Source organism: Hyaena hyaena, unplaced genomic scaffold (assembly GCF_003009895.1).
Source record: "Hyaena hyaena isolate Hyena2069 unplaced genomic scaffold, ASM300989v1 scaffold_326, whole genome shotgun sequence".
NCBI lineage: Eukaryota > Metazoa > Chordata > Mammalia > Carnivora > Hyaenidae > Hyaena > Hyaena hyaena.
Genome location: NW_024080959.1, coordinates 1,458,590 through 1,476,611, shown reverse-complemented (window position 1 = coordinate 1,476,611; position 18,022 = coordinate 1,458,590). Strand labels below are relative to the sequence as shown.

The 18,022-nt window shown below is 34.8% G+C and overlaps 1 protein-coding gene across 5 annotated transcripts in view; it reads left to right on the top strand.

The window, feature by feature from the left end:
• The window catches only part of PLEKHA5 (pleckstrin homology domain containing A5), a 239,797-nt gene that overhangs the window by 132,349 nt on the left and 89,426 nt on the right, over nucleotides 1–18,022 (top strand). For all 5 annotated transcript variants that reach the window (XM_039249007.1, XM_039249006.1, XM_039249005.1 and 2 more), the window contains exons 4-6: nucleotides 12,427–12,510; nucleotides 13,418–13,538; nucleotides 16,652–16,756. In XM_039249007.1, the coding sequence (XP_039104938.1) occupies nucleotides 12,427–12,510; nucleotides 13,418–13,538; nucleotides 16,652–16,756 (310 nt within the window). The remainder of the gene's footprint in view (nucleotides 1–12,426; nucleotides 12,511–13,417; nucleotides 13,539–16,651; nucleotides 16,757–18,022) is intronic.

Below are 18,022 nucleotides of genomic sequence, written 5' to 3'. Positions count from 1 at the left end.
AGTGAGAACTTCATCAGGTCCAGGTAATGTATATTTGTGCTACCAAGTACTTTATTCTTTCAAAAGCCCTATTTAATAGGGTTTATTATTGTTGTTTGAGTTTTGGTTCCCATTTTACAAAAAGAATTTCAGGCTCAGTGAGGAGGGTGATCTAAATGGGAGAGAACCTAGTTAAAATGAGGTGAATTTGAATTCTGTTAACAGAGTCTTGGGGAGATAAAGGTGTAAACAAGGGCAGTGATGGAGATGTCTTTAGTTGTGTTTTCTCTGGGGTGATTTCTGGGTGACAACCAGAAATGTCACCTGATTCTTGAATGTTTGACAGGAAATTACTTTGGTGGGTTAGTGCATACATTCGAAGAATCCTATTTCTGTTCTAACCATTAAGTGCCATTTAACCTTGCCATTTAAAGTCACTCAGATGACTTACAAGTGAAAGAATTATCAATTATTTTAGGTATAATTTTGCTTATAATGTATTTTATCAAGTGATCTAAAATGTAACCGTTCAATAACACTCAGATATGTGGCAATTATTAATGTAATAGGCACATTTTGTTTATAACTGGCACGGAGTTAATTGAATCATTCTTGGCATTACTTCCAAAATTATTTAAATCTATTCAAAAGTATTTATAGATTGTAAATGAACATGTTGGTTTTATTTAAGGTTTTGTTGAAAAGGTAGATTAGAAATTATCTGCAAATAACCCAGAACCAAACAGATGAATTTGTACGTGAGCCTAATATTTTTAATTTTTAATTTTTTTCTTTATTGTTCCTAGTTGATAATAATGCTTTCACCTTTGTACTTGTGCAGCATTGCATCATGTTCCTATTTTCCTACTGGGAAAAATAAGATACTCAGTTCCTATAGGGTATTTTTGTAAAACCCATGCTTTACAGTTATTTGCACTTAAATTTTTTGGTACCTGTAATGAGAAAATGTGCGGCAATGTTTATGATTATGCTGTGATAATTTTGTCTGAGCATCCAAGAGTGGAAAATGATTGTGAAGCCTTAAGAGAATAGGAAGATGAAAAGAGATAGGAAGTCTAAAATTAAATTGGAACTGGGAAAGGTTTCATTATTGTGCTTCAGATAGATGTAGTCTTGGGGTGATGCTAGGCAGTAAGGCAGAAGGAGATGAGACGAGGAGTGGTGAGGGAGGCTGTGTGTCCCTGGTCTGTGGAAGAAGGGAAGGACCTCTGATGAAAGTACAGTGTTGTGTTGTGTTTTAGTACCACTGGACAGAAATGGAGAAGATACAGGGCAGAACTGAAAAGTCTCATTGGCTGGATAAGAGTCCAGGCAGTGGTAGCTGTTTAAAGTTGGGGATCTGTGGGGCGCCTGGGTGACTCTGTCGGTGAAGTGTCCAACTTTCGCTTAGGTCATGATCTCGCGGTTCGTGGGTTCGAGCCCCGCGTCGGGCTCTGTACTGACTGCCAGCTCAGAGCCTGGAGCCTGTTTCAGTCTGTGACTCCCTCTCTCTCTGACCCTCCCCTGCTCACTCTTTCTCTCTCCTAGAAATAATAAATAAAAAAAATTTTAAAAATAAATAAACAAAAAATAAAGTTGGGGATCTGAAAAGGACACAGCTCTGGCCTTGGGGCCGCCTCTTCCCTACCTTGTCGCTGTGTGACTCATGACAGCTTTGTGAATGCTCTGAGCCTCAGTTTATGCATTATGAAGACAGTCATACCTCAGAGGGTTTATGTGAGGATCGATTGTCATGTTTTAAGCGTGGGTGTGACAGCTGAATGTGTGAGCAGCACTCACTGTCCTGCCCAAGTGGTAGCGATGGTCCCCTTGCTGATTTTAGTACTTACTGCTGGGAGTGAGGATCAGCGAGGTAGTCACACCTAAGAAATCCTTTCTTTTTAACCCCCAAGAAATAGGAGATGATCCACTTTCTAAATGATGAGAGGAGAAAGGAGAGCGGAAGATAAAGGGTTAAGACCTTAAGGAGATGGTGGGTAAATGAATCACTGAGGTTTGAGCAGGATGTCTGGAAGCAGTTAGTTCTTAAGTTAAAGGCAAATGGCATTTAGAATGAAATGCGGGGAAAGGAAACATATACTTTTCATGTTTTGCAAAAAAAAAAAAAATTACAATCTTTTAGACTGCTAACTCAGTGGTTATTTCTTCACATACGGTTCAGGAATTGAGTCTCTCAAGAAAAAGCAGGGCACTTCTAGTGTTTTTCTTTTGTTCTTCTAACATTGCCTTTAACTGTGGGCACAGTTTTCCACGCCAGCATATTTTCAGTTTAAAAATTGCAGACATAGTCATTGTGGTAGTCAGATTTCAACATAGCATTTTCTCCTTTTTATTAAAAGAAAAAGAAATTAAAATAGTTATCTGTATAAAACATTAACAAACTTAACATGGAACCGTATTTTAAAAATTACTCTGCGCTACCATAGGACCAGTTGATTTAGTAACTAAGTCACAGCTGCAAACATGTTTTCAGAACCTAATATGTGACTGTTTGTATCTCAAAGTGATAAGGCTATATGATTTGTAGTGATAAAGGTTCTTCAATTTTAAAATAATCTGGAGAGTGGTATTGTCTGATAGGGTACCGAAACCAAGGACAAATTGAGAATGTACAATACTCTGTTTTGTGTTAAGTGGAAGGATACTAAAAAGTCATAAAGATACACATGAGCTGTTTGCTCTATAGTTTTCAGCCTAATTTGAGAAATAAATCGCCTCCATAGTTCCCACACCTCTTCCACCCTGCTCCCTTCTAACAACATTGTGAATATGTGGCACCTTTTATGGGTTGGGCCCTTGTAAATGTCCAAGTCATGATACTGGTTTCGCTGCCAAACCACTATGGTATCCTATTTTTCTTATACTAAATTAAATCCTTCTTTCTTCCCCATAAGGGAAACACATGATTCAGAGCAAATCACACAAACAGGTTTGCATCTGAGTTTAGTAAGAGACAACTAAGATCTCTTCTCTGGAACGGTTTTTTTAAAACCACATACTTTTTGTGCACAGTGGATAAATCTTCACACATAAAACACTACTCAAGCTTGCTTTGTCTAATATATCATTACTCAAGAATTATATTGGTTGCTATTGACAATGTTAATAGCAATTTTGATATTTCTTAAATTGAAAAACAATGGATTTTATGTATTAAGCAGTCATTGAAATTACGCATGAAACAAAAGCATTAAAACACACACACACACACACACACACACACACAAGTATTCCCATAGGAGAAAATTGCAATACTAAGAAATATCCAGAACATTGCTATTAGTTGGCCAAAACATTAAAAAAAAAATTCTGGGAACAACAGCAAAAATAGTGGGACTAAATCAAACTGAAAAGGTTTTGCACAACAAAATGAAAAGGCAATCTAATGGGGTGCTTGAGTGGCTCAGTCAGTTGAGTGTTTGACTTTTGGTTTCGACTCAGGTCACAATCTCACAGTTTATGGGTTTGAGCCCCGCGTCGGGTTCTGCACTGATGATGCCAAGCCTGCTTGGGATTCCCTCTCTCCTTCTCTCTCTCTGTCTCCCTCCCTCACCCTCCCTTGCTCACTCTCTATCTCAAAAATAAATAAATAAATAAACTTTTTAAAAAAAAAAATGACAGTCTACCAGGTGGGAGGAAATATTTGCAAATCATATATATGCTAAGGAGTTAATACCCCAAATATATAAAGAACTTTTATAACCTAATAGCAACACAGACAATCCAATTTGTAAATCTTTTTTTCCTCTCTTTCTAAACCCATAATTTTATGAAATGTATATGAAATGTGCAATTTTGTGCATTTTATGCATCTACTAAGTGTATGAAGGGAGGTGTTTCTTCAGCAATGTCATTGGCATCTTCCCTTATAAGTCTTCTGCTGAGGGAAGACGAGCAATGTGAACTCAACACAAAAATGCCTTGCTCCAATGACCCTGGAAAGGGACACAAATACCAGCCTCTTTTGTCTTCAGTGTGCTGCCGTATAATTTAAATTATTCTTCATATAAAAAGCACCTGTCACTGAGATTTGACTCAATCCCAGTGAATTGCTCTGTTTCCACAACGAGGCTATAAGAAGTAATGTAGTTTATCAGCTTTTCTTGTTCCTGTTCGTGCAGGCTGCTAGAAAGCTCAGTACTGCTTACAATGATACAGCTTCACCCAGATTTTCTACTACAGTTACCTACATGATGCATTATTTGGTTCATAAATACAAGATTTGAAAAGGAATAATGTAGAGTAATAAGTATATTCCATCTCCAGCAGACATGTCATTTTTAATTTGTTATTTATATAATTTGATAGAAACATAACATTTTATACACACTGATTTATTCACCTTAAGATCTTTTAAAACTAAATTATTATTGAAGGAAGTAGTTCTGTAGAGGCTCTAAATAAGCAGGTCTTGCATTATTCTTCTAGGTTAGTAAATGATTACATGTCTGGTAATAAACAGTGAAGAAGGTATAATGCCAAAAAGCAAGTAATTTATGTTGCTGCTTGTCGATTTCTTGATATTTTCCTGAAAATGGAATTGATTCAGCCTTTTTATCTGGGCTCCTGATAGAGCATGATCTTCAGATTGAGCTAGTGAATATGCCCTATTTTCTTTGATCCTGAACTCTCCAGAATCGCTGAGTCAATTTTTTTCTTTTTTAAGTGTTGCTTGTCACTATTTAAGAATCTTCTCACATCCTGCCTTTGCTAGTGTAAAAACACAGCTAATCTTTCTTTGGAACTTGTATATTAGAATTACTTTTCTCTTCTGTCTTTTTGACGTATTAGGGGTAGGTATCTTTACCAGAAGCATGAAAACCAAGAGAGATTACAACTTTATTCTTTTACAATAAATACTGAGTATAGTAGCCCCTTATCTGCAGAGGATACATTCTAAGATCCCCCAGTGGATGCCTGAAAGCACAAATAGTACCAAATCCTATATAATACTATGTTTTTTCCTACACATGCATACCTATGGTAAAGCTTAATTTATAAATTACACACAGTCAGAGCTCAACAACAATAACTAATAATAAAATAGAACAATTAGAGTCTACTGTAGTAAAAGTTACATGAATATGATCTCTAAAATATTTCATACTGTACTCACGCTTGTTCTTTTGATGATGTGAGATGATACAATGCCTGTGTGATGAGATGAAGTGAAGCGATTAACACAGGTATTATGACACAGCATTAGGGTACCAGTGACCTTCTGGGGATAGTTCAGAACGATCATCACTGCAGTTGACCCATGGGTAACAGAAACACAGAAAGCGGAAAACTGGGTGAGGGGGACCACTAGGTGGGTACTGTTTTAAACTTTTAACATAAACAGTTGACTGACTGGTAATTTAATGACAACGACATGCTGAAAATCCTGCTGTTCACAATAAATACAAGCCAGCAGCTATGGAGGACTTACTCTGTCCCAGGCCATGTTGATACTGCTCACCCTTTTAATCCTCATAATCATCTCCACTAGAACGTAAGTGTCACGAGGGCAAAGATTTTTTGTTTTGTTCACTGCTGTCCCCGATGCCTAGAGCAGCTCTGAAAAAATAACCAACCTGTGATACAGCTACTGGTACTAAGTAAAGGAAACTGAGGCATAGAAAGTTAAAGTAATTTAGATCTAGCTAATGAGTTGGGGAGCTGGGATTCAAGCCTAGGTGGTCTGGTAACAGAACCTGTGCTCTCTATTGCCATTATTTCCTGCTGCCTCTGTTGTCTCTAAAGAATTACAGAAACACAAAGGAAAAAATAAATGTGGCTTATTCAGCAGAGTTAATTGTTAGAGGGCTATGGTGTTCTAGCATAGGCTTATATAACCTCACACTATTGACATTTTGGGCTCCATGCTTTTTTCCTGTGGAAATCTTTCCTCTGCATTGTAAGACATTTAGCAGCATCCTGGCCTCTACCCACTAGATACCAGTCCCAGTTGTGACTGGGATATTACAGTTGTGACAGAAATATTACCAGACATTTCCACATGTCCCCTGGGAAATAAAATTACTCCCAGCTGAGATCCACTGGTCTAGACTTAGGCATTAAAACATCACAGACAGGGACTGCTGGTGGCTCAGTCGGTGTGGATGCAGCATGCTGACTCTTGATATTGGAGTTGTGGGTTAGAGCCCCTATGTTGAGTGTAGAGATTACTAAAAAATAAAACCTTTAAGGGGTGCATGGGTTGCTCAAGTGCTTAAGCGTCCAGTTCTTGATTTCAACTTAGGTCATGATCTCACGGTTCGTGAAATTGAGCCCTGCTTTGGGCTCCGTGCTGACAGTGCAGCGCCTCCTTGGGATTCCTTCTCTTTCTCTCTCTATCTCTCTCTTTCTCTCTCTCAAAATAAATAAATAATTTATTTTAAAAAATAAAATAAGTCTTAAAAAATAAAACATCACAGAATCCAAAAAGTATGAGTAGGTAAATACTGGGTGTCACATGTTTTAAGGTTAGGACTTAAGCTATGCCACAAAGAGTTCAAAGACAAGATGGGAATTAGTTTGTTCTGTGATCTTAAGAATATTTTATATGAAGACCTGAATTTTATCCCTTTTTTATAAGGATCCCTCTAGAAACACAAATTTATGTAACATCATACCTTTCCAGTACTTCCTTTTCATTCATGAAGAGCATAAAATCTCTGGCAAGGATTTTTAAAATGGCATCTTATCTATTAAAGCATCAGAATGTGTTTTTAGCAGCACAGGTGCATGTTAGTTTGGAACTAAGTGATACAGTCAATTTTACTGTAACACAACATGTATGTTCCTAAAAATCACCTCACTGTGCAAAATCAGCTAATGAAAATGGGGCTTTTGTGGAAAAGGACTTTATTAGAAGACCACTCAAAAGCTTCCATTAATGACACTAAAACAACGATATAAAACTAGTAAAAGTGGTTGCACAATTTTACTGTTAAATGGTTAAGAAACACAAAAATACTACAGATACAACTTGCCTTGAAAAAGACCCACAGTTTGTGTGTGGAAGTGGACACTGGGGCAGTTTTAACTTGTGAGTTTTGGGAAGTTTTGGAAGTAGGGGAATCAGAAATTAGAAAGTTGTATCACTACATGTGAATGAGCGTGTTGCATACACTAGGCAGTGAACTAAAGTGGTTGGCAGATGTTTGAGGTTGTGCAGTCGTATGATTGATGTGCTCTTGTGCACACAGACAGGACAGGATCACAGACAAGAGCATGCAGACACAATTGTGGAATTTTTGTGACTGATATTCAGAGTGTTCCCTAACATATGAATCACATTGGAGAATCCACTTCTCCAGTGTTACAACAGAACGGATAGTATTCCTGATCCGAATTTTGAGGCCCTTCCATAAAAGAAAACAACTTGTGGGCAACAAAAGGATAGCAGATGTAGGATGAAAACATACGCTTTGTAAACAATGCAAGGGACAGACTTTAGTAGAATTGAGGAAAGGCTGAGAATCACTGTCTTCCCTTCCGTCCTTCCTGGTCCTAAGCAGACCGTGGCCTGACTTCATACTGAAACAGCGGGCCAGCCACCTCCCACAGTGCCCAGTTGGTATATACGGATTACTGTCTGAATTCTACACATTAACAGAATGGTGGAGATTTTTAAAGACCCATTTGGATTTAGTTTACAGTGCTTTCACTTACTGGCACTCAGTATTCATTTAACTCGTATTTTTAGTTTCTGTGTATAATTTCAAAATTATGTGTACCCTTTCCACTACAAATGCCTTAAAATGCAATATTAGTATACAAAGTGTAACTGCCAAAATAAAGAATGCTTTTGAAATTTAAAATAAAATTTTAAATATATAAAAATGTATATAAAAACATATTTGCCCAGGAGCAGAAAGGATTGACAGTCCTGTCAGGTGATAGGAAATTAACACATTTGAACAGTTAAGATTTAAAAATTTTTTTTTAATGTTTATTTATTTTTGAGAGAAAGACAGAGTGTGAGTGGCGGGGGGGACAGAGAGAGAAAAGAGGGAGACACAGAACTTTAAGCAGACTTTAGGATCCATGCTGTCAGCACAGAGCCCAACATGGGGCTTGAATTTACTAACCGTAAGATCATGACCTGAGCCGAAGTCAGATGCTTAACTGACTGAGTCATCCAGGCACCCCAATTATAATTTGTTTTTAATGAAATAATTAGAAAATGTTACTGATTTTTCTGTTTGATAATTATGCTGTTTAAATTAGTTTTCAGGAGTCAGATTTTAGGAATATTGTATAAGACAGAACAAATGAATAAGCATTTGAGAGGACTTTTTAAAATTAATTAATTCATTTATTTGTTTTTTAAATTTATATCCAAGTTAGTTAGCTTATAATGCAATAATGATTTCAGGACTAGATTCCAGTGATTCATTCCCTATGTACAGTGCTTATCCCAACAAGTGTTTTCCTTAATGCCCCTTACCCATGTAACCCACCCCCTACCTACCCCTCACCCACAACCCCTTCAGCAACTCTCAATTTGTTCTCTTTGAGTCTCTTATGTTTTGTCCCCCTCCCTGTTTTTATATTATTTTTGGTTCCCTTCCCTTATGTTCATCTGTTTTGTATCTTAAATTCTTCATATAAGTTAAGTCATATGATATTTGTCTTTTTCTGACTAATTTCACTTAGCATAATACTCTCCAGTTCCGTCCATGTTGTTGCAAATGGCAAGATTTCATTCTTTTTAATTGCCGGGTAATACTTCATTGTATATATATATGCCACACCTTCTTTATCCATTCATCTGTCGATGGACATTTGGGCTCTTTCCATACTTTGGCGATTGTCGAGATAGCACTGCTATAAACATTGGGCTGCATGTGTCCCCTTTGAAACAGCACACCTGTATCCCTTGGATAAATACCTAGTAGTGCAGTTGCTGGGTCATAGGATAGTTTTTTTTTTTAATTTTTTGAGGAACCTCCGTACTCCAGAGTGGCTACACCAGTTTGCATTCCCACCAGCAGTGCAAAAGAGATCCCCTTTCTCCACATCCTTGCCAACATTTATTGTTGCTTCAGTTTTTAATGTTAGCCATTCTCACTGATGTGAGGTGGTATCTCATTGTGGTTTTGATTTGTATTTCCCTGTTGAGTGATGTTGAGCATTTTTTCATGTGTCTGTTAGCCATCTGGATGTCTTCTTTAGAGAAGTGTCAATTCATGTCTTTTGCTCATTTCTTTACTAGATTATTTGTTTTTTGGGTGTTGAGTTTGATAAGTTCTTTATAGAATTTGGATACTAACCCTTTATCTGATATGTCATTTGCAAATATCTTCTCCCATTCCATTGGTTGCCTTCTAGTTTTGCTGATTGTTTCCTTTGCTGTGCAGAAGCTTTTTATTTTGATGAGGTCCCAATAGTTGAGAGGACTTATTTATTTTATATTACAGTTATGCTTATGTAATGAGAAAGGTTATTTCTTTCATTAAAAAATATTATGGTCCTATCATTTTATTGCATTTCTGTATTGCACTTCGCATATAGTGAGTTTTCCACAAATGAAGGTTTGTGGTAACCCTGGTTGTATTAATCTGTTACTGTTTTTCCAACAGCAGTTGCCCACTTCCCATCTCTATCACATTTTGGTAATTCTTGCAATTATTTCAAACTTTTTCATTATTCATTTCTTACGGTGATCTGTGATCAGTGACTGTGACTCATTAAAAGCTTAGATGATAAATAGCATCTTTTAGCAGTAAAGCATTTTAAGTTAAGATATGTACATTGTTTTTTTAGACATAATGTTTTTGTATACTTAATGTAAACATAACTTTTATATGCACTAGGAAACCAGAAAACTCATTTCTCACTTTATGGCAAAATTCACCTTATTTCAGTGATCTGGAATGAAACCTTCAGTATCTCTAAAATATGCCTGTAAAAGACTTTTGTGTTAGTGTTCTTGTAGACTTAGGAATTTTGTGTCCATATAATATCAACATTAAGTTAAAAAAATACATTGGATGCTTTGAAGAAATAAAAGAAGAACATAAATATATTCGTATTTCATATTGATTTTAGTCACTGGTCTTTTAAGCTAGAACAGTAAGATTTTTATTTAGTTTTACTGTTTAAGACATTGTGCTCTTTGAAAAGTACTTGGATAATAAAAACATCAATTTCATTCAAAACAGCATCCACTTCTAGGGAAAAGAGTGTGCTCTTTTTTAACCATTTGTTATTTAGGTGTCCCCATTTCTTTCTGTCTTTGTCTGATGGGTACCCACATCCGTTCAGTACTCAGGGTGTCACAGTAGTCTCTCAGCCAGATAACTGTTGCAGAGACATGTTGTTACAATTTAGAGCTTTCAGAATTTTGGGATTGGAGTCCGCTGTATTCCTCCTGGGCCAGATGACATAGCCTGGGGAAATAATGCAATATATCAGGGCTTGTTTGCTTTCTTTTTGCAGTATTGGGTTTTTATGGAAAAGATTTGTACATTTCTGTTCTATCTACCACTCAACCACCTCTGGCATTTTAATGCTTCCAAAAAAAGGTTTAAGAAAACAAAAGATGCTATCCTCCATTTTTTTTTTTTATCATTAAGGTATCCTAATCCCTATCCTTGATTACTTTCCCCCCACCCTTTTCCTCCACACTTATTTTATTCTGTTAAACATTACAATTTATATACCTCGACGCATTCATGGTGCTCATCACATCTGAGTACTTCAGAATTTTCCACTTACCTGCAGAGGCTATACTTTCTTAGTTATTCTGTTACCAGTTTACTGCTATTACATAAACTGCTATCCCACATGAGACCTTAAGTTTCTACCACTGAACTCATGTACTTTAAAATTTTTTTTTATTGTTTATTTATTTTTGAGAGAGAGAAAGTACGAGCAGGGGAGGGGCAGAGAGGAAGACACAGAATCTGAAGCAGGCTCCAGGCTCTGAGCCATCAGCACATATACCGATGTGGGGCTCAGACTCATGAACTGTAAGATCATGACTGTAGCCAGAGTTAGACACTTAACTGACTGAGTCAAGACACCCTACTCACATACTTTTTATGTAGTGAAAATATCCCTCCAAATAAATATTTAAACCCACCAAATCTTAATCTCTATTGTATAAAAACAAAACCAGCACAAAAAGCTGCTGATTTAGTAGTCCGATGTGCTTGTTAGACCAGTTATCTAAAGGAATAATAGGAACACATTGTATTCAATCAATCATTCTACCCCCACAATAGTCGATATGTATCTATACCTTTTTCTTGTGGTTTTAGTTTTATTTAATGGATATTGTTTCAAGTACTACATTACCAATAAAAGCAATATTAATAAAAGTTAGGATATGGAAAAGGAATTTAAATACCTAAAATTTGCCAGAAAGTTTGTGGCTTGTGATTATAGACTTCCCAAAATACAGAGCACATTTAATAATCTTATAAGATTAACAAAGCAGTATTCAGTTACAGCATCTTGAAATTTTTCTCTGTAAGAAAAGTAAATGATAGATTTTCCTTATAGATCTTGCCTTATAGTATGTGACCCAAAGGGGAAAAAATTAATTTACGAATGATAATATATGTTATTTATTAGTTTAAAATACTCTTTTTTTGGCATCCAGTATTTTTCGTTTAGATAAATAGGTTAGGAATTTTTTTTCTTCTCATTTCAAGAAGACAGCAGGAGACCTAATTTTATCATTCAGCCTAAAAAGAATAGTATTTCTTAGGCAAAGGTCTTTAGTGTCCAAGAAATAGCCGTCCTTAATTCAAAGCAATTTTTTTCTCAGCAAACATAACAAGTAGATTTTTCTTTTTTTCTGTTTATTGTTTGTACATCTGAGGTTTTTGTTTTCTCCTTCAGATTCCATTTTTCTATTACATACTTTCTTCAAGTATCATAAAAATCAATCTCATTACTTATATGAAGATTCTTTAGTAAAACAAAGACATCATAAAATATTGCTCTTCCTATGGTACTGTTTTTTAATAGTACTCATTAGTAGTACTGTTAAATTTTTTCCATATATGAATTTGGCGTTACTTCTGTATAATGTGCCTAAATAAGGATACAAAACAATGGAAATAGGCAGATACTCATTCTTTGTGTCACATCTATCAAATGTAAAGTGCAGTGATTGTGGAGCCAAATCAACTTAACTTTTTTATAAAACAGTGAGAAGAGAGAATTGAGGTCAGGCTTGGGAGGTGGGAGGTGCATTTAACTATACAGTAAAACTGTAGTAGCATTCACATGTATATGTGTATGTGCACATGGTAGGTAGGAGAAAGGGTGTATTTGGAAATTTCATCACCTGGGAGTTTGAATTTCATCTCTTTTATTCACTAATGTTATAATAAAGAAATCACTATTTTGCTACCAGAATATTAGAAGAACATTTGTGATAATAGAAGTACATGCATTTTCTCTTCTTCTCTTTTCTTTTAGCCATAATGAAAGGAAAGTAACGTGTAAACATCCAGTCACAGGACAGCCATCACAGGACAATTGTATTTTTGTAGTGAATGAACAGTAAGTAGTTTCATGGAATGCCTTCTTTTTAAATGGCGTTAGCATTAAGATTGCTGTTAACCATATATATTTTTATAAGTTTATTTTGAGAGCGACTGTGAGCAAGAGGAGGGGCAGAGAAAGGAGAGAGACAGAATCCTAAGCAGGCTTTACACTATCATGACTTAAGTCAAAATCAACAGTTAAGACTGGGACACTTAACCAGCCACCCAGGAACCCCTGCACTTATCCACATTTTAATATATTATGATTTAACAGTTTCTTGTCTGGATATTTGCAGTCAGGTATAATGGAAACCCATCTATTTACTATAGATGGTATAGGAACATAACTTAAAACTTTCTTTGATGAAAAATGTAAGTGATCTCAGAAGTTGTTAGTACAAACACAGATAGTAAGCTCAAGAGTCCAGAATTTAAGGTCAGAGAAACTATAAACTTCATCAGATTATTAAACTAATTTGAGCTCAGTTTTCTCATCCTTATATCAGAGATAGTGGTAATTACCATTTCTTAGGATTATTGTAAGCATCAAATGAGATATTTGTGAAAGTATTTTATGTGCTATAAATCTGTTCACAAAAAATAGCTTTTGATATAATTATTATTGTTTTCAAATAGAATAGCTCATCTTTTAACTGAAGTTTTAATTTTCCAGTTAGATGACCAAGTAGCATATCTCTAATAATGCTCCTTAAAATAAACATGATTTCAGCCTATTCTGTGCTTAGAAATGCTAATTATATTTAAAACAGTTATAAACATTAAGCTCTGACTCTAGAGTTTATTAAGCTCTAACTAGTATCCAACTGTTTTGAAAAAGTGGCACACACTGTAATCTCTAGGGAAACTTTATTGTAAAGCAGTTAACATACACAGCAAGTTTTAGCATTCTGACATATTTTCAGGACCGTTGCAACCATGACATCTGAAGAAAAGAAGGAACGACCTATAAGCATGATAAATGAAGCTTCTAACTATAATATGACTTCAGATTATGCGGTGCATCCAATGAGCCCTGTGGGCAGAGTAAGTTATTTTGCTTCCTGTTAATTACTGATACCTGGTATAATTGGTAGCATCTATTACTATTAGTCTTAATGGACTTAGAATTATAGAATAATTATTTCATTTTTATTATTGCATGAGCCTAATTACATTTGTAATAATTGACTTACGCAATGATGTGGAATATAAAATATTAAGATTATATTTTAATAATTTAATGAGTTTTTAAAAAATATTATAGGGCTCAGTTTTGAATAATATTACAAATATAATGGATGTTTATATGAGAAAATGGCAATTTATTGAGTCAAGTGAAGTTTAATTTTTTAAATTTGTTTAAATTTTTTTTAATGTTTTATTTATTTCTGAGAGAGAGACAGCATGAGCAGGGGAGGGTCAGAGAGAGAGGGCGACACAGGATCCGAAACAGGCTCCAGGCTCTGAGCTAGCTGTCAGCACAGAGCCTGGTGCGGGGCTCGAACCCACAAACCATGAGATCGTGACCTGAGCTGAAGTCGGACGCTTAGCCGACTGAGCCACCCAGGTGCCCCTCAAGTGAAGTTTTAAAAATGAAGGTTATAATGACAGAGAAATCCCATTTTCTGATGGTTACATATGCCTAGATTGAGCAGACAAACTTTTTAAAAAGAAATGTAGAACCCTGTTCTGCTAAAGGCAAACCCGATGCCAGTGTGCTGGATGATTCTAACATATTTAGAATCTATTATATAAAAAGTGCCATAGTCATATGGAAATAGAGGAGGATGGATTTTCTTTATACTCACAAAGAAAAATGTTAATCATTTAATCTAGGGTCCCATACTTTGTGTCTATAAAAATTTGTAGTTACTACTCTTATTTTTTTTTTTTTTTAAGTTATTTAAGCAATCTCTACACCCCACATGGGGCTGGAACTCATGGGGCTGGAACTCATGACCTGAGATAAAGAGTCTTTTTTATGCTCGTCTGAGCAAACCACTTGGGGTATTGTTTCTTATACTTTAAACTACAGTGTTAATATTTTAAACTTAGAATTTTAATATGAAAAGTTTATCAAACTCTTGGAAAATACGCTACTAAATCTGAATAAATAGTTTGCCTTAAGGTTGCTTCTCAGTTCCTAAATTAATCGATAGAAAGAAAAATCAAGAGATAATAAAAGAATAATCTTTATTAAAAAATAATGTATCTTATAATAGAACAGTGATAATAGTAAATTAGGATTATTATAAAGAAATGGATAATAGGTAATTATCTATTTTAAATTCCCTGTTGTAACATTTTTGATTTTGATTTTAAAATGAAATTTTGTAGAGTATTACAAGTTAATGTAAATTTCTAAATGTAAATATTTTCTAATTCTTGTACAAAATAAAATGCTAGTAAGATAACTGAGCGTTGTCATGCCTCATTAATATATTTTAATCAAAATCCGAAGAAATGATATGTAGACTGAGGGCCATCAAGTCATTATTTGGAAAGAAAGTTGGATCTTTACACTGAAAATTTTCCAGATGGGTTGGGTGTTGAAATGTTAAAAACAAAACTATAAAAAGCACCACGAAGAACAATGGAAGGTTTAAAAAAAAACAAAACTCAGAATGCAGATGGGCTTTCTAAACATGACATAAAACCCAGAAATCAAAGTAGAAAATAAGGGAGAGATTGAACCTTAGATAATTATCATGAATGCATAATCTCTGCAATTCATATAATAATTCAGAATAATTCCTTTATAATCAAAGAAGTTTTATGAATTAATAAGGAAAAGGCTTACAACCTACTTTTTAAATGGGCAAATAATGTAAAAATCTCTTCCCATAAAATGGAATTTTACTGTTAAATATGTGAAAACGATGTTCAAACTCATTTATAATATTAAAAATGCTAATGAAAACAATAAAGGACACCATTTTTCACATATCTAATTTGCAAAGATTAAAAAGTATTTGCACAGTACATCGACAACAATGTGGCATTTTCTTTATGTAGTAAGCTCTAAGAAATAGTGGAACAGAAGAGTAGGTATTGTATATGTCATCATTTGAGGAAAAGAAGATATTCCATACTTATGAAAACAGTTATCTTAGATGAGTAAGTGCACATATACACACAGTTGACATTGGTTGCCTCACGGATTTGTTTGGATGCTGGAGCCCAGAGGCAGGAAGTAGACAGCCAGTCCCAGGGTATCTTTTTGGGCCATTTGAGTTTTGTACGGTCTTTAAACATTACCTATTCAAAAGTAAATTGAAATTTATTAATAAAACATACTTTGGGGAAAATGTGGTTGATATTGGGTCTTAACATTCTGTTATGTACTAATATAAGCTTCAAAAAACAAAATTCTAATGAAATGTGCTAGATTCTAGAGAGGTTAAAAAATAAGAGATAATTTGATATTACTTACCTTTATAGAGAACTCAGATTCAGCTTGTTTTTGTTTGTTGGTTACCACTACCATTCCTGCCAAAATAAATCTTCATACTAAATATAGCAGTATTTCAAAAGATTGTATCTTTTGAATATCTTTTATGATATTCAGATATTACATATCTTTTATGTATACTTTTAAAAATACAGTAAACACCATCTATCTGGTATCATTCAAGTTCAGAGTTGCCCATAAAAGGAGAAAACAGTACATGACATTAAGCATATCCTTCTAGTCTTCTGTTGACTTGATGTGGTATGTTTTATATTTTATATCCAAGTATTTCTCTTGACACTTGACACTTGTAATTGAAACATCGTTAAATCAGATATAAAGCAAAAAGTTCTATATTTCATTTATTCTTAACGATTTGTTCATTTTTACCCAAGGTTTGTTCAATTTACATAGCAGCTAGGACAAAACAGTGCCACACATTATGCCTTTTTAAAAATTGTATATCCCAGTTTTAAAGGACAGATTGTAAAACTTGTGATTCTTTGTAATCCTGAGGAAAATTTCTTTGAGTAGAATTCCTACACTGGAAACAAGTAAATCCTCAAAAGCAGAATTGTTATAATTCATCTGAAAAGATTTAAGTCCTGCATGTTTCAGAGAAATCTGGAGATATAAAATTATGAAAAAGAAATAGAAATACCTACGCATTATTAACATATGTTCTGTTTTTCTTTTTTCTCTTTAGACTTCACGGTCTTCAAAAAAAGTTCACAATTTTGGAAAGAGATCAAATTCAATTAAAAGAAATCCTAATGCACCTGTGGTCAGGCGAGGTTGGCTATATAAACAGGTATTTTTTGTGTTCTATTTGATGTGAAAGAAAGATGGAATCAGAAGACCTTTTCAGCTCAATGTACATAGGACAATTATATAAAATGGAGAAGGAACTGTAGAATTAGTCATCCAGATTCTTTTTATTCCCACTGAAGAATGTTATGAGAACAGTAAAGAAAGAAAAAGTAATGGATGTTACTTAGAACACAGATTGTGTGTGTTTGTTATAGATATTTCTAGATTTGAAATTAAATATATGCTATATGAAAATGTTAGGAATACTATACTAAAATTATCACAGCAGAAATATTTGTTTAAATGAGAAAAAAACATACAGAGGTACTCATTTTTCTATTCATTTAAAGATCATTAGAGAAATGTACAATTATATACTTCTCCACTTAGAGAAATCTGATCAGAATTGAGATTTTTCTAATTTTCTCAGATTTTTGCTTTTAGGTTCTCAAGACTACTCTCTTGTGTATTTATTCTTTTTCTTTTTTCCTTCTTCCTCTTTATTTATTTATTTATTTATTTATTTATTTATTTATTTCTGAGAGAGAGACCGCGTGAGCAGGGGAGGGTCAGAGAGAGAGGGAGACACAGAATCCGAAGCAGGCTCCAGGCTCTGAGCTAGCTGTCAGCACAGACCCCAGTGCAGCGCTCGAACCCTTGAGCTGTGAGATTATGACCTGAGCCAAAGACAGACGCTTAACTAAGGCGCCCCTCTTTTTTTCTTTTTCTTTCTTTTTTCTTGTTTGTTTGCTTAAGTATGGCTCTCTCTCAGACACTCTGATAAGTTGGGGTGTATATTGTTTATTGTTTGGAAAACTTGATAACTAAGCCTTTTTGGAACCTTACCGTTACTTTGGGAATTAGTAAGGACGCATGTAATTGGACTTTCTGACGTCTCTTTTCACTGCTTATAGGCAGTTTTCTTTTTTTTACTTTCTGGTTTGCAGCTGGGTTTCCAAGTGACCACCAGATAACTGAGATGATACATTCAACCTTCATCTACCTTATTCTGTCTCTGATTATACATGTATATACATGATACATTCATTAGACATTGTTCCATCTGAAAGTTAAGGTGGCAACTAAATATGTTATTGAGAGAGGGCCATCTTAAAATCCCACGAATTCCCAATCATTCAAGCAAATTAGTTTTGCCAGTGTCTAGCTGAGTTGATTGAGTATGTACCTTGAATGCCAACTTTTAATTTTTATTTAAAAATCATCTACTAAAAAAAAAACAAAAACAAACCTAGGGACACCTGAGTGG